The sequence below is a fragment of the Magnolia sinica genome, chromosome 10 (genome assembly GCF_029962835.1).
Source record: "Magnolia sinica isolate HGM2019 chromosome 10, MsV1, whole genome shotgun sequence".
In the NCBI taxonomy this organism is placed as follows: domain Eukaryota; kingdom Viridiplantae; phylum Streptophyta; class Magnoliopsida; order Magnoliales; family Magnoliaceae; genus Magnolia; species Magnolia sinica.
The window spans coordinates 20,038,000-20,065,772 of record NC_080582.1 but is presented as its reverse complement, the minus strand read 5'-3'; the positions used below and the strand labels follow the sequence as shown (position 1 = coordinate 20,065,772).

At 36.5% G+C, this 27,773-nt stretch overlaps 1 protein-coding gene across 1 annotated transcript in view; it reads left to right on the top strand.

Annotated features, from left to right (window-relative positions):
* Positions 1–27,140, top strand: part of LOC131258136 (nudix hydrolase 2-like) — a 48,218-nt gene extending 21,078 nt beyond the window's left edge. The window contains exons 3-9 of the mRNA XM_058259244.1: positions 4,351–4,416; positions 9,550–9,687; positions 10,023–10,100; positions 10,174–10,224; positions 10,333–10,367; positions 14,210–14,318; positions 26,729–27,140. Of these exons, the coding sequence (XP_058115227.1) occupies positions 4,351–4,416; positions 9,550–9,687; positions 10,023–10,100; positions 10,174–10,224; positions 10,333–10,367; positions 14,210–14,318; positions 26,729–26,920 (669 nt within the window). The 3' untranslated portion in view covers positions 26,921–27,140. The remainder of the gene's footprint in view (positions 1–4,350; positions 4,417–9,549; positions 9,688–10,022; positions 10,101–10,173; positions 10,225–10,332; positions 10,368–14,209; positions 14,319–26,728) is intronic.
* The last annotated feature ends 633 nt before the right edge of the window (positions 27,141–27,773 follow it).

Below are 27,773 nucleotides of genomic sequence, written 5' to 3'. Positions count from 1 at the left end.
AGATGTTAAAATGTACATATTTGCATATTTAGAAATTTTTTAAAAAAAAAATGCAAAAAGAATGCATACATGACAAGTTTCCATTTAATGGGGCCTTAAAAGCATATGTTGTTGTAAGAAATCAGTCCAACCATTGCATCCGGCCTATTTAACCATCTAACCTTTCATCCAAGCATCCATCGATATTGCAAAATATCAACAACACATGATATTTCAGCAAGAAATCATCAACAATTGGAAAGGAAACGAAAGATTGTGGTCTCAATATCGTGCATGTTGCGATATCGATAATATTGAGATATTATTAATATTATCAATGACAAATTGAACACCATATACAACCATGTGCCCATTAAAAAAATGAAATAAAATTTTTTCTAATAAACAAAATTTTGATGATATCAATATGTTAGCAATATTATTGAAGTATCATCAATACACTTATGATACAGGCATTACCTAGAATTTACATAATCGAAAATATTGGCGATACATTGGTGATATTGATGCATTGACAATACAAGCGACACCTAGAATTTACATAGTTGAAAATATTGATGATTACATTAGTGATATTGATAGTTGGTGATACATTGGCGATATTGATGCATTGGCAATACAAGCGACACCTAGAATTTACGTAGTTGAAAATATTGATGATTACATTAGTGATATTGATAGTTGGCGATACTTAGCGATACATTGCTAATACCTGGAATTTCTGATACTACCAGAGTTATTGGTATCACTACTACTAGTGTTATCGGTATCGCTGAGGTGGAGATAAAGATAATATTGGAGATATTTCGATAATATCGGAGATAATTCGAACACCACACAATTACAGGCCATTATATAATCATTGTATTTAGGTGTCGAAAACAACTCAAGCATGATTTGGTGGATTAGGGCCCGTAACATATAAGTACCAACAAAATAAAGATGGCAATGGAAAACAAGTAATGGTTTACCCCTTTCGATATTTCCCAACATGGTCCACTTTGCTTCGATTCATTGAATCCCACTCAATTTCATGTTTTGATCCTTGAAATAGTCTTATATCTAGTTTAAACTTAGTTTCTGAGCTTCCTTCCAGGTTGAAATGAAGGAAGAAATGGAAACGCAAGAGAAAAATTGAAAATAAAATTTTCAAAATGGGGCCTTTATGATCGTATCGGCTGATATAGGCCATACAACCCATTTTTTCCATAACAGATTGATTCACCCTAGTGTCAGGTAATGGGGTGACTATGGTCAGAAACAACCTACCGAATATGACTTTCTATTCACCACCTGCTTGCTAACCTATAAATCCACTCGTACCAATCACTGAATTCTGCCCCCTATCATAAAGATTTAAAAAATAATTGCAAAAGCATATTACAAAGCTATATCATCCACCAAGGAGTTTCTTCCAAAGTAGTTCATTATCACATTGACTTCAATCAAAGAGAAAACCAACACAATTATGCATCTACCTAGATAAGGAAACTGCAAAACTTGTGTCACTCAACATACAGTTTAACTCCAACGTCCACAAAATCAACACACTTTTATAAGATGTATGTACCGGTCTTATACTTGTTTGACAAAAGTTTGATGAGTCCCCTGATGTAGGAAGTAGGAACCTTTTGAATAAGGAAGCAAATGATTTTATTAGGTTTTGGAGCATCTTAATGGCTGCCTCCCTTGGGTGAAAAAGAGGCACTCATGTAGAATAAAGACAAGTTCGGCCGCTTCTTGGTTCTCTCTTTTTATAAGATGCTTCGGGAACTCCTACTGAGATAGGTGAAGCACAAACTTTCTTTACTTGGTTCTACGGCGCACCTCCCAAGGTTGTAGTTTTTGTGTGGTTGGTGGGTAGGAAGAGGGTGCTCATAATTGACAACCTCCAATAAAGGTTGATGGTACTCCCTAACATTTGCTTGACATGTATGAGCAACGCAAAGTTGATCAATCATCTCTTAATCCATTGTCCTTTCACTCAAAAGGTGTGGTGTAGCCTCCTTGATATCACCCAAACCTCATGGGTGATGCTGGGGTCCATATAAGACCTCCTCTTGGCTTGGCACAGAGAGGTTGGGAAAGAAGAGAGAGTGGTGTGGTGGTTAGTTCTAATGACAACTTTATGGGTTATTTGGGGAGAAAGGAATATCCTATGCTTATGTAATTTCTGTGGGTTGGAGGTAGTGGTGGTCAGGAAGATCAAGTGGGATGTGGTGGATTGGGCCTCTTGTTTAAAGGCTGGTGATGTCTGTAAAAATGATCATATCTTTTCAGGCTATATTTGTTTTCTTTCGGGCTGCATTTTTTTCCCACCTTTGTTTTCTTTGGCAATTCTTTCTAATAAAAAGGTTTAGTTACCTTTCAGAAAAAAAGTTTGGCAGATGTACCTGTCCATCTGCATGTATCTATCTTATACATGTTTGGAGTCCACACATGTCGATTTATCATGATAAATGATTTATTGTTGGAGAATGTGTTATAAATGCATAGTATTGATTGCAAGTACTGATCAACACAATAACAATTTTTGCAATATCTGAGGAAAATATAAAAAATCCAGAAAAAGTTTAAAAAAGGCATTTTTGCCTGAATTTTTTTGGATTGTGTTTCTTGGTTTTTTGACATCACGTGAGTTGTTTTGCATCAAAGCAAGAATTTGGTGGAGAAATGGCGATCCAAGAGTGATTCAGGTAGGAGCCTTTAATCTAAAGTTTGTAATACAACACAAGCAAGAAAACAAGTAGAAATCCACTGCCTTTCAAAAAAAAAAAGACAAGTAGAAATCCATATTTATAGATGAGTTTATGCGTTTACATAGATTTCAAGCAAGAAATTTCAATTTTGAAGGTTAAAATTGAAGAAAATGGGGAAATCAGAATTTCTTCCGCTTTTGCCCTTTAAATTTACTGTGTTGAAAAATATATGTTCATGTCTTGTGTTTTATTGCTTGTATTGTATGGCATTTGAAGGATATGAACTCATTTTAGATATAATTGCATCACTTATCGTTGACAACAAAGTAATTTTTTGTTCCCCAGACAATTGGAAACTACCATTCGTAATTTTTCCTTTTAATTGTGTAATCACGTATCTTTTAACATTTATTGAAGTTTCATTGACAATTTCCACAAAATTTCCTATAGTTTCCCTAGTGTTTCCTTAAGCTATGATATATTGTTTGATACATGTGATGTTTCCCAATCTTTCCCACGATATTTCCATATCCCAACGGTGTGATACTTTGTGCCATATCGAATCTTCGAGCATCGTATCTTAGAATATGGTTCCAAATAGAAAGAATAATCCATACTGCATTCTTGACATGCAAACTTGAAGATCAACAAGCTCCGTTTTTTTTTTTTTTTGCAACGCATGATAAAACCCTATGCCTTTTTTGTTGTTCTCTTTTATTGTAACTCGTGATGGCTAAACACAATCATAATACGACCTTAGTGTTTTTGGATCTTGGAATTTATAAGAAACTTGTGGTATTCAAGCATTTACTTAGTATCATCAAAACTTCCAAAAGGTGTTTTCTTTATCCTCCCATGTAGGGTTTGAAAAAAGCCAATAAACCTTCAAACACTCCGTCAAAAATCAAATTCTAAACTTTTTTTTTTTTTTTTTAAGTGTTGAAAGAATCTAGGAATTTTTTATTGATAAAAGATATTGAATAGGAATTTTTATTTTTTTATTTTTTATTTTTTTTAAAAGCTAAAAGTGAATTTTTGTCATGGCTTCCATTACTGACCAATAACATTGTAAATTGTGTGGCTCACCTCAAAAACAATTCTTATCCTTGACATAAATCATTTGGGGTTTGGTTTGATTTGAATTGTAAGGTTCAAATAAGAAATGTATGATTTTGATAACAATGCCAATGGTTATATAGCATCTAAACCATATGATATTATTTATTGTGTGCATATATACACACACACACACACACACACCTATTTATCAGATATCCATTTCATGGATTTAATGAAGTTTCTTTTAGCTCGATGTGTCTTCTTTGATTGCTTGACTTTGTTTGTCAACAATAACACTACTATAAATTGTACACTTTATTTCTTCTGTGGGCTAGACTAGATTTTAGTATTATTAATAAATTTCATAACCATGTTCAATGAATTAGCATTTTGACTGCTTGACTTTGTTTGTTAGCTTTGACTACTATAGATTGTCTACTTTATTTTTGCTCTCCTTGGAAAACTGTGGGCTAGACTAGATTTTAGCATGTTTAACAAATTTCATGTCCATATTCAATGATTATGATTTAAAGAAGGTGTTCATAGTTTTTATCCATGACAACTGGATAACTCTTCTAATGTTTATTTTTAGGGTAAAAAGGGGATTTGGATCAAGATGCCCATTGAGCTCGTAAATCTTGTTCAAGCTGCTGTCGAGGTATTTAATTTTCTTGAATTGATGCATTATTCATGGAGCCTACCGTGCAAGTGATTTAGAGTTTGAGGTTGTTTACTATTTCCAATAGTCACCACTTTTATTGATAATGTGTCTGCTATGCTCAATTCTGAGGATAATATAATGCCAGTAGATTGTGAATCCCAACTGGATGACAAGCGTGGGTCTCACTTGGTCACACATGAGCCTAACATGGGGTCTACATCTATCACGTGATTATCCTATTTTTGTTTAATCCTTAAAAAAATGTAAAAGTCTAAACTACCCTCACTTAAGGACTAATTGAATTAATGCTTTAAGTAGTGATGTTTTACTCTTTTCCTTTTATTAAAGTTTTCATCATTTCTACGTTATAAGTAAATCTATTATTGGACATGTGACTTCTTTTTAGAGTTTGAATATTGACAAAAGTTGTGAAGTTTGTTCTCTTTGCATGAATTGCAATGGTGGCATGTGTTGCCTCTTGAATCTTTACATGTGTTGCTCATGCATGTGGATCCTTGTACACTCTTGATTGTAATGTTTTAAGCATTCAATATGGTATGTAGATCTCTATTTTGGCATTTAGTTTTTTTTTTTTTTTTTTCCTTTTGAATTTGAATGCATTACAATATTAATTTTATGTTCATAATGTCTTTAATTATCAAATATGGCTTAGGGCTCGTTTGGGAGCTTGTATTTGGAATGCATTTGAGGCAGGACATGGAAAATTAAATATGATATGCAAGATTTTAGGCTTAGATCTTTACTAATTCAGAAACAATCACACAAATTCCACGTCCCACATGAAAATCCAAACATTCAATTAAAAGGGGAATCTATGCGGGTCCAAGCCGACACAGGCTAGGACTGGACCAATAAAAATTATAAACCAAACGATGTCAAAGGGAAATAAAATCAACTACTCATGCATAAAAATCAGTCCCTAATCTAAGGGATTTCCTAATTTCAATTCAAGGAACCCTAAGGTGATAAAAAGGGGCAAATCAATTAGGGATCATGTAATCTAGGGTTAGGATTCATGAAAAACGGCTATGAGAGGATAAAAGAGGATAAAAACCTGAGCCAAAAGATGATCCCGCGTGTGGACAGCAACAATGGCCCAGAAGGACGTGCGTGTGATCCCAGCCGCACGTGTATGGGGCCCACTATTCAGAAAAAGGTCACCTTGGCCCTGGTCGGCCAGGATGGACTCTAAAACCCTCAAATCTCAGCTCGATCCGATATACGGTTTGTGCGTGGTGCTTCGCCGAAGTTTCAGCTCGCCTGCGGGCCGAGATTTGGAAACCTGCTGTAATGAAGAAATCTGATGCAACAAAAGGACGAATTTGAAGTACGGATGGTGGGGGAAGATGGAAAAAAAGATGGAGGATGGGGGTGAATCGGGATCGATGTGGCTTCGCACCACGGTAGTTAGCCCTTCGAAAAGGGAGGGCTTCGCACCCACTTTTGAATTCTTCCACAACTTACGAAGAGAGCAGAAAAATAAAGCAGAAATTTTTTTATTAACTTCAATGAATCAAAAGAACTACAAGGGGTGCCTATTTATAGGGAGAACCCTATACCCAAAAACTCGCACCATGTGCGACACCTATTACTTGGCAATGAAGTAAACTAAAATAAAAACCAAACAAGGAAATCTAAAGTGTTCACGATGTTCTAAATAATAAAAATAAGCAAAACCTAAAATATAAAACCAATCCGACGAGTGGGCCACGATCATGAGATCCCATGGTGGGCTTTTCTTGACTATCGGGCCACTTTTCTGAACCAAAACTTGACTTCTAGATAGGAGGCCCTCCCTGGACGTCGTCATTGAGCTAGATCGATGGCGGGGTCCTCCTTCTACGTACGTACGTGTGTAGGGGGGCGGCGTGAGTGCGCGTGTGCGCGTGATGTCCCCATCAGCATTGGAATCCAAATCACAATTGCATTCGCATTAAAGGGATTTTGAATCCTCAGTTGTGTTTTACAGCTTGTAATTAGTATGAACTGGAATCTAAACCTTCCGTCTACGTGCTTGTATTTTGAATGCATTGGAATTCTTTAGTATATTTACATGACCTGAATTTGATTAACTAAATCAGATTTAATTTGGACACATTATGAGTGTTTTGGTTGATTTTATTTAGACTAAGACTATTTTCATTAAGATTCACAAGACAGGGGGATTATCATAATTTTTGAAACTTCTTGGATCTATAAAAAGAGGGGGGCGTGTGACCTTTCTCCCATTGGATTTTGTAGTAAAAAAAAAAAAAGAAAGAGAAAAGCTCTTGCTTTCTTCTTCCATCTTCATGCGATTTAAAGATACTTTCATGCGATTTGGAAGGGAGATTGGTGCGAGACTAATATTTATCAACGGAGGTGTGGGGTCTCCATCTATCCCTACACCATCTTCTCTTTTCTCCCTCATCCGGGTATTTTCTTCAGGTTTTTCATTCTCCCATTTTAGAACTTTGTCTTCTCCAAAACTCAACTTTCCCATACCCATTCACAATCCAAACCTTTGCTGACCTAAACCTATCTACCCCACGCCACACGTGTGCCCGTAAGGCTACACGTGTGAATCCCACCTTGCCCCCTTTTGGTCTCCCATCATCATTATATCAAAACCCCTTTCTTCCATCCCTGAAACCCTAACTATAAACCTAAAATTCCTAATTTTCCTACTTTCCCAAATTACCCAAACTCTAATTTTCACCCTAGATTGTATTAGGTTTTTTTATTTTGAAATAGACTATACCCTATGCTAATTGATGTCTCCACATCCATTAGATCCTAGTTTCTTTTTTATTTAATGATTTTGTGTTACGATGTTGGTAGCTTAAGATAGGATTATGCATGATGTTCTTTTGATTTTCATGATATTTGTGATGATTATAGCGATGTTTGTATTTTTTTGTTTTTTTTTTAATATCTTAATTCGGCTACTTGATCTCACATGTTATTTGGTTTATGCATCGGTCCTGCATCACCCATGGTTCAATGATCCAAAATGTTGCTATTATGAGCCTCATTAAGGATCACCTATTCCATAAAAATCCCTTAAACCCTCTAAACCTAGATTACTAGATTTAAATAAATTGATTTTTGTACTTTAGCATATGTAATTAGTTATTTATAAAATTAAAATAATAGAAAAAAAGAAGAAGATTTTCTTGACTTCCTGGTTGAACAAGGTCTTGTTGAATTGATTCGGCTTGGTGGCTGCCTGAATTTGAGATGATTTGGAAACTATGATCTACAACACCATCCCATGCGAGAGATGTAAATCTGACATGTAGGCTTTCATCATGAACTGCCGCTGAAGCCGAAGAAGGCACTCAACAAAGAAGAAAATGAAGAGTCAGTGACGGCTCCAAACTCGAGGATTAGGTCTTTCCAAGCCAGTGGGAACTGATGCAACACAATTCTATCGTCCAATGGTAGACATTGTGGTCCTATTCTGTTGCTTTTACTGTTGCCCTTACCCTCTATAACATGTGTTGCTTCTCCTTTTATGAATATGTTTACGTTTGTGCTTTCTATTTTTACTTATTACTATTAGACTGTTTGGTCATAACCAACAGTCCTTTTTGTTTGGTTTTTCGTCGGTCGTGATGTATAGCTGAAGGAATTTGAAGCTCCTAACTGCTATGTATTCAATTTAGATCTTTGGTCTCTCTCTTGGCTTTCTTCCAATTCAGGTTGGCCCTAGTAGTCCCTAGAGACGTGTTATTCCTATGACCCCTCTTCTTCTCATGTAACAGTGGGTGCGAGTAGTGGTTCTCGGGGAATAATTTTGAGTGTTGTGGTCTTATCATTATTGCTAGATGTATATATTTTCTTATTATTTGCCCATAAAGGCAGATCTTCTATTACTCTCACTCATATCTTCAGGGAAGGAAAATTTGAGGGTGTGTGCCTAGGATGGAGAGGGTTTTCAGGTTGGCTCTAGTATGGCAAACAATGGTTACTGCTTGCTAGTATGACGTAAGTACCCACATCTCAATTGCTGGAACTTCTATGGAAGAGTTGTCATCAATCTGAGTCTCTCTGGAATTGGCTTAATAGTGATGGTGTTTGCATAGTGGCGTTCTCCGTTCTACCGGGCAAAAACACTCGAATGAAGTAGAAGTTAGGGTGCTAAGTGAAGGGTTGAGACCTGAGAGAACATTGACTCTTGTTTCATGCCATTGATAGTGGAAGACAGCTTGTCTGTTGAGATGATCATTCGTATTTAATGACATTGAGATCGTATGTATTTGTTAATTTACCCTTTTCCATTATGAGAGGTAGACACACTTCTACTCTTTCCAGAGAAGTTTTGTAAAGGGTTTCACTTTGTATTCCAAACACGAAGCAAACGCTGGTAGTTCTGTTTTGCTTTTGTTTCTTTTTGTGCCTATCAAAAGCAAGAATCTTTGGGCTTCTTGTAAGATGGTGTTAAAATTTAGTGCCTGTTTGTTAGATGCCTAAAACTGAGTCATCTTATTTTAGTTAATAATAATTATGTCTTAGAGATTATGATCTCTAAGAAATATGGTCTTGAATACCATCGATTATTAGAGATCATAATCTCTAATACATAATTACGATTAACTAAAAAAATATGTACTCATTTTTAGGCATCTACCAAATGGGCCCTTAGTTCTTTTGTATTTGTCATGTCATGTTTAAATCATCTTAGGCTATGGTTGCTCATGGCTGGAGGCTGGAGTTGAGTTTACTTTCTAGCAAACATTCCACATTTCTAATTATGATTTTTGATATTTATAGACTATATGTGTGATAAGGTTTAGATGATGGGAAGAGAAGACTTGATGACCTATGGTTTAATTGAACTTATGGCCCTTGATAGAGTGGAATGGCAGAAAAGGATTCATGTGGCTGACCAATTAGTTGGGATAAGGCTTTGATGATGACGGCGACGACGACGACGAGACTATATGTGAAGATATACTGTAGTTAGTGTATTGTAAGAGGACATTATTGAACGACATGACTGGATTGGGTCTTGAAGCAAGACAAAAGGATACTTGTCTCTTTTATTTTTTGACCTTTCATCTCTAATCCTAGTGGTTCGTCTACTATTTGATTCAGTTTTCAATACAATTTTTCATTGATTTCTAGGAGGGGTTTTCGTACCATCATGCAGAGCCAACCTACTTGATGCTTGTGTATTGGATTCCGGCTACTGTTAACACTCTCCCCATCAATGCTACACACAGAATTGGCGTTGGTGGTTTTGTGATGAATGATAGAAGAGAGGTACTTTCTATCTTGAATTATCTGTTAGTTCATTACCTTCAAAATTAATCTGTTACTTGTAACAGATTGCATTAAATTCTACTATTGTGTTTCAACCTTTTGCTCTTCAAAAAATCTTGCACCTTTTCTTGACTTGATGTTAATCTGAATCAATCCCTTTTTCTTCTTCCTAAAAGAATAGATTTAGAGACTTGTTTTTCTGATTTTAAAATATATTCTCATAAATTATTGTAACATATTTGTAGACTGCCACGGATCTCTCAGTATGTCTGAATGTTGTTGACCTTGTAATGGTTGCTCATTAGTTTCACATGTTCAAATCCATTATTTGGTAGGTGCTCGTAGTCCAGGAAAAGGGTGGCAAACTCCAAGGCACAGGTGTATGGAAGTTTCCTACTGGAGTAGTTAATGAGGCACGTCTACTCTCCTTTGCTACTTGAAAATGCACTGATGTCTTTACTGCATACTAACCTCTTTTTCCCCCAGGGTGAGGATATTTATGCTGGGGCAGTAAGGGAAGTTAAAGAAGAGACAGGAGTAAGTTATATGTGTCAATTTTATAATTCCAACTCTATCTGCAAATGGTCATATCTTGAAGTTCTTTTCAAGGCAGTGGAGATTTACTGAGTTTTGATAATGTGGCAGATTGACACGGAATTTGTAGAAGTACTTGCATTCAGGTAATTTGCATAATCTCAAAGGTTTTTACCTATCAGTTAGATTAAGAATTCATTACCGTTTTTTTCTTCTTGTTATGTGGGTTATGATTGATAAGCATTCTCACTGTGGAACCAACCTCTTCGATTGAGTACTCTCCTTGCCCAACGATTGTACGTGTGGGGCCTAATCTTTTGGCGATCCCAAATCATACATATGGTAGCCCCCATCGTGGATATGGATACCCAAAAATCTCCTCATGGCGTGATTCTAAGCATCCAACTGGTGCTGCAAATTTGGACCATTGATTGTAGTTTCTGTTTCCATTGGAGGAATTATATGTCCTGCTTTCTCTGAACCACAGGATTTCATACATGTGAGACTATGGTTTTTGTTGATTTGATCTAATGGCCAGATCTTCCAATATCTGTAATTTGGTGGAATCCCTCATCTGCATGGATTCCATCAGTTCAACGGTTTTGATCACCAAACTGTTTCCCTACATGTATTGAATCCTTCATCTCATCAAATTGTACATTTGCTGATTTGCGGGACCTATAATTCCTGTTATGTCATATTGCTAGGATCTTCTGATAGGGCAGAGATTGGAAAGTGGCCTATCAAATGCTGAGGAATGTAATAGAATCTTAGATTATCCAAAGGTGGGCCCCATCTGTACCATTTCTGGGTAAAACAAAAAATACCTTTTCTATGAATCGAGCATTCTATGCAATTCTTCTGAGCATATCCCTGACTTTCATGAATTCTGTTGTCATACAACAAAATGAAAGTATAACTTTTTAGAATGACTTTACTGAATTCTTTTACCTGTACTAATACTATGCCACAAGCAAAGTATATCATTTATACCTTTTTCCCTCTCCCAATGGGAATAGAACATGCAGATATATGATGAGGCAGCATGCAAAATTACTTCTCATGGAATCTGGTTCCATGGTTAATGATTAGATACTTTGATTAGCGACCAATACAACTCCAAGAACAATGTTCCTTCAGAATTCAGTTCTCATGATTATGACTTACTGTAAAGTATGTCTGAAGATGAAATTTCCGAGAAGTTATGTATAGGAGAGGGAAGACAGTTTATATTTTATATCCCTTTTAGTATAATTTGATCACATTAGTTCTCTCTTTTTGGAATTTTTATCAGTGAATATGAAAAACTTAGTGATGGTTTGTAGTTGGCCAATGCATTGATATAGCATATGCCTATAGCACATTTACCCACGTATGCATGCATCGGCACCACAAATCTTTTTCAACAATCCACTCTGACCAAGGTCTGTAAATTGTAATACCTTGTCTTTTAAGAGCAACAGTTGATAATCATTGTTTCCTGTGGTATTTGGTGGACTACATTGCTTCAGTGCTTGAACTTCTATATTTAGATCAAACAGTCATAGATCAGATGTGCACAATCAATCATGGGAATACATATGTTTTTCCCGCATCTGGATGCACTAAAAAAAAAAAAAAAAAACGTGAATGATGCCAACACAAAGCCATTTGAAAGTAAAACTAGTCACAAAAAGAGATCTTGAAGTTAAAGCGTCATACTCCTTCAAAGTCCATCTTGAAAGTAGTGTAATTGCGAGTTGGTGGTGGTTTAAAAGGCAAAGGCGTGGGGTGAGATGTCCAGGTCTCTTAAGAGGCAAGGAATAAACCTTGAAGCATGAATTCGGGCCTCCTGAAATGCCTTCCTAATTTCCTTCCTTTTATTTAAAAAATGTAATCAGAAAAATAGAGGAAGTTAAGAATTAAATTTATATATTATGTGAAATATTGTACATAATATACTTTAATATTTCATATGAATTTTTATGTGCATTATCTGTTCAATTTATTTACGTTTAAATGTTAAATGATTATAACACATGATTCAGTCAAGATGCATAACCTAAACATGAAAAACCAGCAAACGATTTATTTATGGTTTTTTTTTTTTTTTTTTACACACGCACACACACTCACGCCGTAGTGGGATTTCACCACCTATGGATACTCGAACCCTTGACCGGGTGTTGAAACTCCTGAGAGTCTACCACCCGAGCAAGAGTAAGGATCCATTTATGGTAATGTTAAACTACCAAACCTTACGCATTTCTGCTTTAAAGAAAATAAAAAATTATGGGGCTAATTCATCCAACACATAGATGAAAAAGGTAAAGGAAAGTGGGAGAATCCTCGAGTGGGGTTAAATGTATCTCTAAAATTTGTTCTATTCACTCGTTGCTCATCTAATTGCTCTCATGGTGGTAGAGAGACAACTTTAAAAAAAAAAATAATAAATAAATAAAAGGTTTCTTTAACTACTTCCACTCTTGAAAGAACAAACTGAGAGATGCATATGCCTCCCATATTTTTCACTGTCTGAGACATAAACCTCCTATCATTAAGCCTCAAGGTCTGTCTCTCAGTATGTAGGAGAGCCATGCCTTGAGGCAAGCCTTAAGGCATAAACCTCCAACATGTTTTAAAACATTGGAATTTGGAGCCCATACTGCTAGCCAATGTTGTCAACATCATTATCATATCGCAAATCGGCCTAAGGGTTGAATCATATTGAATCGCAAATCGTATCATAAATCATAAGATTTTTTTATGATCTTCTTAAAAATATGAAATATATAAATAAATCAGAAAAATTTTAAACTTAGAAATCATCCTTTTGGCCATCAATATGCACCAAGTAATACCATGCCATGATAGTGTTAATGGATTCTTATCTTTCCTTCTATTTTAGTCTCTCAAGAAAATTTCCTTATAGAACAGACAAGGATTCTGTTCACATGACATTCGGGACAATGATTTTTAAGTGCTCCGGGTGGTGTTACACATAACCATGCATGTAGAGGAGCAAATGCACTATGTAGTCTACCACAAGGTTTTAATGAGGCATACCATGGTACTTTCCTATTGCTTAAGGGTCTCTACTCATGGCATAGTGGTAGACATTGTGTGTTTCTACTCTGAGGTCATGGGTTCGAGAACCCATGTGGTGCGTGTGTGTGTGTGTGTGTATTCACCATTCCCCCCCAAAAAAAAAAGAAAAAAAAGAAGAGAAGAGAAGAACATACAAGGATCCTTTAATAATTTATGTTCTTGTTACCTTTCTTGAATGTAGAATCATATTGGAAAAGCGGCATTGGATTATGTAGACCAACCAAAAAAAGATATTTTGATTTCTAACCATCATTCCATAATAAATAAGTCAACATGGTCGTAACCATCTTTAAAAACATTCCAAATAAGTCATACATCAATTTGGTGTTTCGACCAGTTAAGAAGTAAGAAATCATTAAAAAGAAAGAAAGAAAACTCCACAATTTAACATTGAAGAGAATATATACCATTTAATCTCTTATAAAGAACAAAATAAAATATTTACCTTTTCTAAACGATTCTTTTTTGGAAAGGTTTTTTGGTAAATGATTCTTAAAGTCCCAACCAATTTAAAAACATAAAATGAAAGCCAAGTCACACTTAAAATAGAAGAAAACAAGTATAATTTGAATCGTAAATCATAAGATTCAAATCATGAAATCATAGGATTTATATAAAAAGGGATTCAAAAGTGGGATTAAATTGTTTTGCTTAAGATTTGACTCAAATTGTATATCATAAATCGTAAATCGTAGGATTTTGACAACACTGCTGCTAACATGAATGGTAAGGAAAGGATTATGTTTTGGTCATTTCCTCCTTATTGGACTAATTATTGCAATCCAATTCAATATTGCATTCAATTGAACCCTTCAGCATGTGAAATTCCAAGTAGAGAAACATGTTTCTTACTTGAGCAGGATCTTAAGTTTATAACCTGTCTGATGTGTTCAATTGGCAGGCAAAGCCACAAGTCATTCTTTGAGAAGTCAGATTTATTCTTCATATGCATGTTACGCCCCCTCTCCTCCAACATTCAGAAGCAAGAAACAGAAATCGAGGCAGCCCAGGTAATTCTCTCTTAATGATGGTAGATTATCAAGTTAAGTGAAGCATTAGTTTATCATTAAGTACGGAAGTGAATGAAATGCCATCAAAGCTTTTGAATGAATTGATTACATCCCTGTAGAGGGATTTCACATTAACTCTTTTGCTACCTCCTTCCATAACTGTACTACTAGAGTCTATACATGCTCATATGCAAAAAAGAAAAGGAAAAAAGAAAAGAAAAGAAAGAGGGCCTGCAATAGTCAGGCAGACCTGTAGGTCTCCCTGTCTTACCCTATTTTCAGGCTTGGTTGCAGGATTAATAAATACTTGGGTTGTAAATGGGATGGGCTGGGGCAAAGTCTGTCCAAGTCCGGTCCATGAGCCGAGTGCTTGAGTCCAGGCACAACGAAAACCAAATTAGGCTCGGGCACAGGATGGTCCAGGCTGGGCTACCATCTAAATGCTCAACTAGATGCAAGCCTAGGTCGAGCCCAATAAAGGTTGAAGCTGGTTTGAGGCCTGGCTCCAACCCATGGTCCTCAATGCTCATCCAAAACCTGGTATAAATACGGTTTGACACTAGTCAGACCAGCCTGTCCGAGCTCAATTGCCGCCAATAAAAACTAGGTATTGCATATTGACTCAACTCCAAAAACCGGCTTGACTGGTAGGTTCTAGCACAACTCATCATTTATTCGTGGCTTCGTGCCTCTCAGTTCTACCTTGATTCATTCATCTGGTCTTGAGGCATCGGAGATGATGGCACTCATGTCTTTTTCTTCACACGAGAGAGTGGGAGTGAATGATTCGCACATGCACCACACGCTTCTCGGCTGCATGTGGGAGATCAATTCCTCCTTTATTTTAAGTGGAGGTGGGAACCCTTTTTCTAACATAGCAGATTGTTGAAGCCCCCAATGTGAGATTGATCTCCAAACATTTAGAGACCGGGTCGACTTATTGAGAAGAGGTGGTATATAGCTATAAGGATCTCGAGACAAAAGAAGATCTTTCATCAAAGGGGCTCCGATTGCATGGAGGGACTAGCGTTAGAGATGGGCGACAAATTTTTTGAGGCGAGTGAGTCTTTCGAGGTGGCCAATGCTGAAAATTGCCCTCAATGTCGCTCCCTTGCAATCGGTGAGAGAAATTCCTGCAAGAGATGGCGATAATCTTCTTCTTCCAAGAGTGGCTAGACGTGATGGCCAATCGATGTTGGAGGAGATGATGTGGTACAGGAATATGTTGGAGCGTGACAGCAAGTCAGTTGGTATGACCTTCGGAGCAAATACAACTATGTTCATGCATTCATTAGCATCGTGGAGGCTAGAGGTAATCATAAGATGACATGCAGAGGCAGAGATTCAAGTAAAAGAATCCTAGAGGTTGGAGACAATTACTTAATCTAGAGTGTTTGGTAACTTACGATTCATCCAACAAAGGTAATGACTTCAAGAAGGGAAGGGGCTCTCGATTTGGGGGTCCAATGAAGAACCTTTGCTGGAACGTGGAAAGGGCCTAGGTTAAAGAGGTGTGCAAAAAGTACAAGATTCAAATTCTTTCTATTCGGGAAACAAAGCTGGAGAAATTCAAAGACAGGATTCTTGATTCTATCTAGGGTCTTAGCAACAAGGGTTGGTGTGCATTAAGCATGGAAGGCTCGGCATGAGGAATTATGGTAACATAGAACAAGGCTATCTGGTGTTTGGAAGGCAGTCAAATAGGTTCCTTTTGGTATCGGTGGTGCTTATGGAAATTTCATCTTAGTTTAGATGGCTATTCACAACTATATATGGCCCTTGTTTCCCAGTTTGCAAACACCTTTTCTGTGCGAAATTGAACCGTAACAAAGGCTCTTTCAACCTACCATGGTGTGTTGAGGGCAATGTTCGAAGTATCAGTATCACTACAAGTTTCGCTGGTCGAGGATATGGAAACAATATCGATATCGCCGATAATATCGTTGATGACCGAAAATGTAGGAAAACATGGGGAAAATGATAGAATTTTCAGTGAAACTTCAAGAGATGCTAAAATACACATATTTGCATAGTTAGAATAAAAAGTTTGCAAAAAGAATATATACAAAGCATCCATCAATATTGCAAAATATCGGCAACTCATGATATTTTGCCAAAAAATCATCAATAATTGGAAAGGAAATGAAAGATTGTGGTGTTGATATCGCGCATGTCGCGATAACGATAATATTGAGATATTATCAATATTAGCAACGACAAATTGAAAACTGCATACAGCAATGTGCTCATAAAAAAAATGTAATAAAATATTTTTAATAAACAGACTTTCTACGTTGGCATTATTATTGAAATATTGTTGATACACTTGTGATGCAAGTGTTACCTAGAATTTACACAATTGAAAATATTGACGATATCGATATATTGGCAATATAAGTGACACCTAGAATTTACACAATTGAAAAATATTGGTGATATCGATACGTTAGTGATACATTGTTGATGCCTAGAATTTCTAATACTACCGATGTTATCGGTATTGCTACCAGTGTTATTGTTATCGCCAAGCTGGAGATAATGATAATATCAGGGATAATATTGGGTGACTTCAATGTAATCAAATTCGTGCATGAAAATTCGAACAAAGGTAATATTAGGTGGAGACAACTGTCGAGGGCCATATGGCTCAAGGAGGGTGAGAAGAACACTAAATTCTTTTATGGTATTGCTAGCGTCAAGGCTAGGAACAATCAGATAAGCAACATTTTGGTAGATGGACAAAGGGTGGAAGATAAAGACCAAGTTGTTCACAACCCCAAGTGTAGGGTTGAGATGTAGTAATAATTCAATGAGAACGAGGTCGAATCCACAGGGAATGGGGAATACGGTCTAGAACTAATCTAAGTCAAACTTGGTTTGTCTGGGTTTTTAATGCAATGATTTAGAAAAAGGTTTTGAAATAATAAAGATAAAAAGACTACAGATCTAGGAATCCACCTATAACAATCTCAATATTAATCTACTTGATTCAATGATAACTCAATTGGAATCGAAGTCCTATCCTTTCCAATCGGATGATGAAGCAGTTAAACCAAATCTGAACTCTTCAGTGACCTAGCCACACATGAAAGAGTATTGTGATGATTGGAAGGGATTCCGTCATCCTAGCATGCCCAGGAGATGATGGTGAACAACAGGATTTACCAATCTCACTATCTCAAAACAGGAAAGAAGATATTCAAAGTTATCAAAACATCTATTGTAATTTGAGTCGCAACAAATCATAGAAGATTGAAAATATTTCTTAAATCAACTAGAGATTAATGAAGTTCAACATAAACTTGAATCAAAGCAAGATAAACATCAAAATAAACTATAGGTTTTATCCCTTAGCCGTAGCTAAGAGATTAACCTAAGAAGACTAACATCCTAGATGAAGAACAAAAAGATCAACTAGAACCCGTGAAGAAATCGAAGTAGAAGAACGTTGTCGGCGCTCCTTCTAGGCCTCCTATCCCTTTTCAAACCCTAAAAGATGGTTTGGGACATCCTAGGGACTCCTATTTATAGTTGTGAAACACTATCTTTCGCATCGCCTTCGAATTTCCGCAAACCGACTTTGAAATCGCCTCAAATTTACGCAACCGCGTTGTGCTTCGATCGGTCCGAAGTCACCTTTGGTCGGACCAAAGTTGAGTTCGAGTTGTGACAGGATTTTGTTTCAGCGGTTGCCCGATTTCAGTCGGACCGAGCTTGGGTTTGGTCAGACCGAACTTAAAGTTTCGGTCGAACCGAATTGAGCTTCGGTCGAACCGAATTAACTCTAAAATTCATCATTCATCGCTGGAGCTTTTTGTGCACTTTCGGTTGCATCGAATCCTCCCTTCGGTCGGACTGAAATTAGGTTTGGTCGGACCGAATTATCTTTCGGTCGAACCAAATTAGCTTCTGAGGTTGTTAGACTGTTTTGTGCGATTTCAGTCAGACCAAACCTGTCCTATTTTCTACTGTAGATTCTAAAATCTTTCAAGTCCTTTATTCATCCTTTGTACTTGGTTTCCTTGGATCTATGGCATGTGAATTTTTCATTCTTGGCCTCCTAAGATCCATTCTTTGCCTTGGTGATTCTTAAGCATCAAATCTATGTTTTTGGCATTCTTTTCAATCTAAGCTCTCAGATTTACCTTGCAATACAAACATGTATAAAATATACCCATTAAGCGTTATAATGTTCATAAAACCAAGATATAAATAGGGAGAAATATGTAATATTTGACACTCAAGACTAGTTTATAAGGCCATCGTACAATTCTATTCCAAACTATTATCTAGTGAAGGGTGGAGGAGGCCATTGTTGGATAATCTACCTTTTCATGCCATCTTGAATGTGGATAGGGAACCACTAGAAAAGCCGATCTTTGAAGAAGAAATTAAAAGCGTTGTTGATTCGTTGGGCGGAGACAAAGCCCATTTTTTTCAAGCTTTTTGGGATGTGCTCAAGAAAGATGATGTTGATTTGTGCAAGAATAAACTACCTCAATGGATGGGAGCCTCATTCATAGCCTATTATTTCAAAAAAGGTGAGGAGTCGCTATCAGAATTTCTGACTCAGTAGTCTTATCGGAAGCCTTTTTAAGATTTTTGCAAAAGTTTTCGCAACTAGGTTTAGGATGATCTTATCTTTAGTTATTTTTGAAAACCAAGGTGCTTTCATTGCAGAAAGATAGATCTTAGACAGTGCATTGCTAGCCAATGAATTAATCGATTCGAGACACTAGGAATAGAAGAAAGTTGTGGTTTGCAAATTGGACTTTGAAAAGGCATATGATCACATGGATTGCGGTTTCTTATGATATAGGTTGGGCAAAATCGGTTGCACAAGCAAACAGATAAAATAGATGATAGATTGCATATCATCGGTTTCCTTTTCAGTCTTGAGAAAAAGATTCTTCCAAGCGTCACAAGGCTTAAGGCAAGGCAATCCGTTATCCTCAAGGTATCCCGTATCGGTATCGGTTGGCGTAACGGTGCCCTTCGATACTGATATGGATGTGGGGGCGTAACGGCGATACGGGGGTGTAACAGTGCAAAAAAAGTTTTTTGCTAAAACAATATGAAAAATTATGGATTAAATCCGGAATATTCTAAGCATTCCAAATATGCATTCATTTATAAATTGGAACATGTTTATGGTGGTGTAACGGTCCACTCTTTGGTAAGAAGTTGTATCAGACTGTCTGATGAATTTATGAACCAGACAACCTGGATTTGACTACAAAACTCATATATTTAATTTTCTAACTATCTACTATCAATGATAGATATATTAGAATGAATGTAATATGAAAATATCTTACATGTGTAGGTGTTTGCAATTATTTTTCATAATTCATAAAAAAAATATAAAATGACAATAACAATATGTAAAATGAATATTAACATGTTCTACTATGATTAACACATCATATTCTACCATTAAAACATCAAAACATTCAATAAAAAATAATTTTTCGAATTAAAAACAAAGGGCCGAAAATAGTGCGTAAATAGAAAAAAATTATAAAAAAATATAAAATGATAACAACAATCTGTAAAATGAACATTAATATCTTCTATTATGATTAACACATCATATTCTACCATTAAAACAGCAAAAAATTAAATAAAAAGTACAAATACCTATTTTTGAGGATTTCTGTAAAATGGCCCACAGAGCTTCAAATCAAGAAAATCCTTAATATAAGTTATTTTTATTTGTAATATCAAGCTAAGAGTAGTCAAAAATAGTAATAGAATGATTTAGGAAGAGTTCAGAAGAAAGAAGTTTTAAAAAAAAGTGAAAAAAAAAAAGAAGGAAAAAAAAGGGGCCATTTTTCGGTCTAAGAAAAATGAAAAAGGGGCGTACGGCCCGTATCGCGTAACCTTGGTTATCCCCCTTTTTGTTCATAATGGTAGTGGAAGCATTGGGTAGAATGCTTGTCTAATGCCAAGAGTTGGGTTTTATCTCGGATTTTCGTGGTGCACATAACGTAGTTAGTATAACCCACCTTCAATTTGCTGATGATTCCCTTCTTGTCTATGATGCGGATGAAACTATGGTAGATAATCTTAGAAAGATATTGGGGTGCTATGAAGAGGTTTTAGGGCTAAAGATTAATGTCAAGAAAACCTAGATGGTTGGCATTGGTTTACCCGATGAAGAGGTATCTATCTTTGTGTGCGAGGTTGGATTGTTTTCATCTTCATATTTGGGTCTCCCGCTTTGTTTGGGCAAGCCTCTCAAACATTTGTGAAATAAGGTCATTGAAAGATTTGAAAGGAAGTTGTCAAAGTGGAAGAGTTGGCAAATTGGCCCTCTTTAACCTTCTTATTTACTTCATCTTTATATAAATACCCGAAGTCAGTGTTAAATAATCTAGAAAAGCTGCGGAGGGATTTCTTAGGGCAAGGGGTGGAAGACAAGCATAAGATTCATTGATTGAAATGGGAAGATGTGTGCAAGCCTTTGGCTGAGGGAGGTGAAGGAATAAGAGAGTTGGAATCTATGAACGTGGCTCTTCTTGGGAAGTGGTAGTGGAGATTTGATACCGAAGACGGCAAGCTTTGGAGGGAAGTTGTCGCCTCTAAATATGGAGTCCCTGGGGGGGCGGTGGGGGGGTGGGGGGGTTAAGAGGTCATACTACAAAACTCTCAGAATCTGGAAGGCTGTTATTTCAGTAACACCTTTGGTTAAATCAGTGTTCGAAATATCGGTATCGCGCAATGTATCGCAACCTTGGGATGCAGATACGTATCAGTTATCGCAAGGGATATATCGTTTGTATCGCATAATTTATCGCACTTTTTGGGAAACATGGGGAAACATTAGCAAAATGGTTGAATTTTTTTATGAAACTTCAGAGATTATTTAAAAAGACCTTAATGCACACTTTTAAATCATAAAATATCGAAAAAGATGTGCGCATAATAAATTTCCTTTGTATAAGGTACTAAGTTATGCGTTATCTGATTAAACTAAGGTAAATATATTTAAATATGATGCATACCATTTATAAATATATAAAGGTATGTATGAAAATGAGTCACATCCAAACATTAATTGGAAATCATTTTAACATATCATTTTAGGGCATGGGCCGAAAAATAAGGCAGATCCAAATTTGAGGTGGACCACACCACACAAAATAGTGGTCATTGAATGATCACCATTAAACTATTTTGGGGTTATAATTTTTTTGGATAAAGCTAATATTTATGTTTTCCCATCCAAGTTTGTCAAACCTCATGAATAGATTGGATGGCAAATAAACATTACGGTGGGCCCTAAAAAGCTTCAATGGTGGACATCATTGCCACCACATTTTCTTGTGGTGTGGTACACTTGATCTTTCATTTGTCTCCTTTTTGGGCTCATGCCGTAAAATTACTTATGAAAATGGATGGAGGATGTGGATTGGCTGGTGTACCACACATCAACAAGGTATGGGCATGTGTCGTGCGAATATAGGATGCGGATTTCCTACTAAATCCTTTCGTAGGAGTGGGGCACACTGTGATGTTTATGAGAAATCTACTCCATCCATCAGTTTTGTGAGCATATTTTAAGACTTGAGGCAAAAATTGAGCAGGATCCAAGACTCAAGTGGGCCGCACTAAAGAAAAAGGTGGGTAGGGAAATTCCTACCGTTGAAACCTTCCTGGGTCGACAGTGATGTTTACATTCCATCCATACCGTTCATTACGTCATTACTACTGGGATGAATTGAAAACCCAAATATTAGACTGATTCAAAACCTGTGGCCCCACGAATATTTCAACTGTGGACCTTTAATACTCACGTTTTCGGCCTACTTGAGTCTTGGATCCGGCTCATTTTTGGCCCTATGTCTTAAAATGTGCTAAAAAAACAGATGGGCGGAGTGGATTTCTCACAAACATCACGGTGGACCCCACCTAAGTTTCCAGCGCATGAACTTCATGCGAAGCCAAGACGAGCGCTACAATCGTCCACCTCGAGTTGTACAAACAGTTCAAAGGAGATCAGAGTTACATGGCCCCACCAATAACGTATTTATTATATCCACACCGTTCATCCATTTGGAGAGATCATTTTAGATCATGAACCCAAAAATGAGTGACATCCAAACCTCAATTGGACCACACCACAAATAGCAGTAAGGACAATGATTCTCACCGTTATAACACTCGTAGGGTCCACCATAATGTTCGTTTTCCATCCAATCTGTTCATGAGGTCACAAAGACCTTGATGAATAGGAAAAACAAATATCATATGATCCAAAACGTTTGTGACCCCCAAAAGGGTTTCAATGGTAGACGTTCAATATCCCGCTGCTTTTTCCAATGTGGTCCACTTGATCTTTGGATCAGTCTTATTTTTCGGATAAAGCCTTACGACGAGCTTGCCAAATGGACGAACGGTTTGGATCCCACATAACTTGGTGACGTCAACACATCATCCTGGTCGGTGACGTGCGATATACCGGTCCGTCCGCCTCCTCTGAATAAGGGCTCGGGGCCCTTTTTTTCCGAAGCAAAGGGGGTTTCAGAACGCCGGAACCCTAAAATCTCTCCCAAATGCCAATGATTTCGAGGATTTTGACGGATTTCACGCCCAAATCTCTCCAAATCAGAGGCTTCGATTCGAATGGCCCATCAAGCACAGCTTCCGATCAGGGCGATCTTCTTTATAGGTATGAAATCTACCGTTGAAAGTTTTTCTTTTTTCTTTTCTTTTTTGTTTTTTTCATTTTTTTCGGATAACGATGCTCTCCCAGGTGCGATATCGACGATATATCACGCGAGATCTGGATTTTGGGTTTTTTTTGTATCTTCCAGGGGTTATTAGACGGGTTTTGGCTCGCTAGGGGCCGATAACGATAATATCGGCCGATATATCGGCCGATTGTATCGATACTTAAAACACTGGGTTAAATCAGGTGTGAGGTTTGCCCTAGGAGACGGTAGCAGGATCCGCTTTTAGGAGGATCCTTGGTGCGGCGTGGCGGGAATTCTCTAGTGGTGGAATTCCCATCCTTGGCAAGGCTATCCCCTTTGAGGAACATGTTAGTGGCCTCTTGTTTCATACCACTGGAGGGGGAGGGGTGTGGTGCCCTCCTTTTCATAGGGACCTATCAGATGAAGAGGTGGAACCTATGCCGAACTATAAGAACTCGCTGGTTTGGTCTGGTGCTCCATCCAGCGAATTCACAGTCAAATCACTTTATTTGATGCTTTGAAAGACCACATCTTCAAGTGTCCAAGAATTCTTCCACGCCTTTTGGTTTTATTGTGTCCCACCCAAGGTGGCTTCTTTTGTATGGCTGGTAGGTAGGAAGCGCATCCTACTATAGACAATCTAGAAAAGAGGGCCATGGTTCTTCTCAACATCTGCCACAATCAATAATGGACCGACCAGCTTTGGATGTGGCATGGCGTCCTGCTTGATGAGAAAAGAACGACGGTGTGGCGCCTGGTCATCCTTGCAATGTTATGGAATATATTGGGGGAGTGTAATGGCAGGTGCTTCCACGACAAGCAAAGGATGTGGGAAGTAGTGTGGAAGTCAAAGAGGGACATCATAGATTGGGCTTCTAGGTCCAAACATGTTGATGTCCTAGAATTTTCATCTTTTGGGGGTTGTAATGCTGTTTTCTTTTTGCTGTTGTGTACGTATTCTTTGCTGCCTTGGTCATGTTAAGCAGCTTCTCAATAAAAGCAACTCATTACCCTACAAAAAAATATAACATGCATATTTCAGTCATATATGCATGTATTTGAATAATAAAATAAAGTGACTTCCTCGGTTTCTTCGATCACATGTATGAGGTCCTCTCGAACCGATTGCAAAGATAACTTAATTCCTTGGCTGTGATGGGAGGGCAGGGGTAGAGGAATGGGATTGGTTGGAAATCATCTCTAGAGATGCAATCCTCCTAGATGCAAAAAGAGGGCAAAAAAAATATGAAAAACACTTCAAAAGGGAAAAAAGAAAAGAAAAATAGAAAACCCACTCAAACTGTTGAAATGTGTTTTGATAGCTCAAAATGCTTTCATCCTTGTGATTTTGGCTGAATCCTGAATTTCTCAGGTATTTCAATTTGGTTGCTCCAAAAAATGAGTTGACTCAGGCCAAGATTTGTCTTGTGATACACATATCGTTCAAAAAATTGAAGTACGTGGCTTGGATGTGTGGTGGATATGATAAAGGACCCATCAAAAGTTTTTTTTTTTTTTTTTTGAAGGATGAAGGATCCTCATTCCTTGAGACTTGAACTCCAGATCTACATTTGTGTTTGTTTTGAAGCATATTAATTATGTAGGAATTTAGAGTTGATGTTAACAACTGGACTACACGACAACTTTTGATATCATTGGGGAGACATTTTAACATGTTTGCTACGTTAGCTTTGTGATAATCCCTTGATCCACCGCACACCCATCCCTTGATGTATCCAGTGCTTGTGCATGCTCTCAGATAACAAGGAAGCCAGACAAATGTTGTTTATTATTATTTAAACAAAAAACAGTTTCTCCATCTTGGTAGTCTTTACTAATAAATTTGATCCACGTTTTGGCTATTTGTATACTTCACTTTGTTGTTCTCTGAAAGAAAGCTTTGTCAATTAAAAAGAGAGCAAATCAAGTTTACCACAAACATTGTCTCCCTCCAGGTTTACTCTATGGGAAATGGGACTCTATGACTAAACATAATTTACAAAACCCTCCACTATTTGTTTTTAGCTCATTTGTCCTTGCTTGTAAATTTGATTTTAGTTGTTATGACTGTAACTTCTGCTATGTTTCTTCCTTTTACTGGATAACAACATTTTATTAGAAAGATCAAAGAAAGCTATAAATGGGAAATACTTTCCAATACAAAGCGAGGCTGCTAAACTGTCAGCAAGGGAGTAACTCTCTTTGAACATAGAAAAATGAAAGGTTTAACCTAAATGGTAAGTCCCTGATTTTGCCTAATACGAAAGAATGACGTCAAGGCTTGATATGCTTGTTCGTGGCCCAAGAAATGGCATCTTGGAGTTCACTTTGAGTACTAGAGAGCATAATAATCAAAATCCTGTGACTCACGATTTGCGATTTAATTCGAATCTTAGGGAAAATGATTTGAACCCCACTTCAATCTCTCTATGGTTGAATCCTACCATTTTATGATTTGAATCCTATAATTGATGATTTGACTCCCGATTTATGTTTCAAAGTTATACATGTTCCCTCCTTTTATAAATTTGATTAGGTTTCCATTTTTATTTTTAAATTGTTGGGGGCTTTGAGAATCTTTTAAAAATGGGTCAATTGTTTTATTTTATTCTTTATAAGAGATTAAATGATGGATTTTCTCTCAACCTTAAATTGTAGAGATCCTTTTCATGATTTCTTACCTCTTAACTGGTCAAAACACCAAATTAATCTATGACTTATTAGATTTTTTTTTAATGGATGGTTGCTATTATATTGACCAATATTTATTGTGGTAATGATGGTTAGGATTTGACTTCAACTTAAAGACCACTACTTAATTGTCCCAATATTGAATTCAAGTTGTGTTTTTCTAGGGTTTAATTGTGTGATTTTAAATTCAAGGTTTATTTGATTCTTTCTATAATAGTGAAAAACTTATTAAAAGGATTTTTTTTTTTTTTTTTTGGTGAAGCCTCCTTGAGAACTTGCACTTCGTGAGTTTGACTTTAAAATATGTATTGTTTATGCTTGGAGGGGAGAATTATTTTGAAGTCTATTGGGTTGGTGGCAATCATTTTTGGGTTTCGGTTGATATATATATATATATATATATATATATATATATATATATATATATATATATATATATATGAGACTTTGAATTGATGATTTAGCACAATTTTGAAAAAGATTTCTTTTGGATCCTTAAGAGTTTAGACTCTTAGACTTCTAGTCATCTCTTTATCTTAATATTAATCTTTAATTTGTAGTCAAGTTTTTCAATTTGAAGTTCAGGTATTGACTTTATCAACACATTTGAAGTAATGAAACCACAATTAGCTTGATTTTTATTTTAAAAAATCCTCAACAATGTTTTGTGATAATATATTCTACAATTACAAACTATGATGTGGAATGGTAGAATATTGATTATTTTATCACATCCTTTATAAAAAAAAAGATTTTATGAATACAATTTCAGTTTTTTTCTTCTAAATTTCGTGTAAAAGATTATAAAATCCTTCGAATTTTGTAGTTTGCAATCCACTATTACGATTTCAATCCTTTTATGAATTCACAATCGAATTATACTTTCAAAACATTGCTAGAGAGCATTGGAAAAATCATAATAAATTTTTTATTTTTTTAAAATTTTTTTTATATCTTTTATACACTTCCATGCTTTTAGCATCAAACCATTAAGTTCATCGTTTATAATTTTTTTTTCAGTGGATGCCAATCGAGGAATATGCGTCCCAACCTTTTGTACAGAAACACGAGCTTTTTAAATACGTCGCCAATATTTGCTTGGCAAAGACAGGGAAAGGGTATTCTGGATTTTCACCAGTATGTGCAAAATCAAGCCTCTCTGGTCGGCAAAGCCAATTGTATTTAAACAGCAGGGATGTGAACCAGCCTTAAGTTCTGGTAACGAGTCCTAGCACTACTGCCTACTAGTGCTGTCTGTTGCATTATTTTATGTACATTGTTCAATTTATTACATGTACTCTTCCCTGTCAAGGTAAGAGAAATAAATTAACTTTTATTCATTCACCTTAGCTCATCTTCTTTTCAAATTTTTACTCAAGAAATGACAAGAACCACATTGGATTTTAGTAGAAAATAGAAAAGTGATTTCTCTTTTCTTTTTTTACTTAAAGATATGAGTTACATATACTGATATACACTGTTAAAACCATATTTGTACATGCTGATTTTGCATATCATTGGGGCTGGAAAAACTGTCCAAATTGAAATTGAGTCATAGACCTGATTTCACCTGCTAAAGTTATTTTGCTATTTTGACCATAGTTTGAGAACTTGGCAACTCAACTAAAACTCAGCTTAGTCAACTTGACAAGATTCAAGCCTAGTCACTAGAGAACTTGATCATCAGTATGACTCATTCTCGACTCAAAAAGATTTGTCGATTCGTGACTCGATCCAAGCCACTCTGTTTGATAGATCAATAAAAGTTAAAAATGAGTAGTGACTTTTGAACTTGTAATGCTCTCTAATGAAGCAAACACCTACAACCACTGTACCAGTGACTGCTTTTGATTAATCATGTTAACTTGTATTCTTTTAGTTCAATTATTTTCTTTAATTACTTTAAAATATATTAAATTTAATTATTAAATACCAGGTCAAGTGAAGGCTTGATCAAGTCATCAAATCGACCAAACCCAGAGATCGAGTTGAGTCGAATTATCAGCTTTTTGAGCTATGATTTTGATGGCCTGGTTTTCAGTCTTCTTCTTTTTCCTCAAGATCG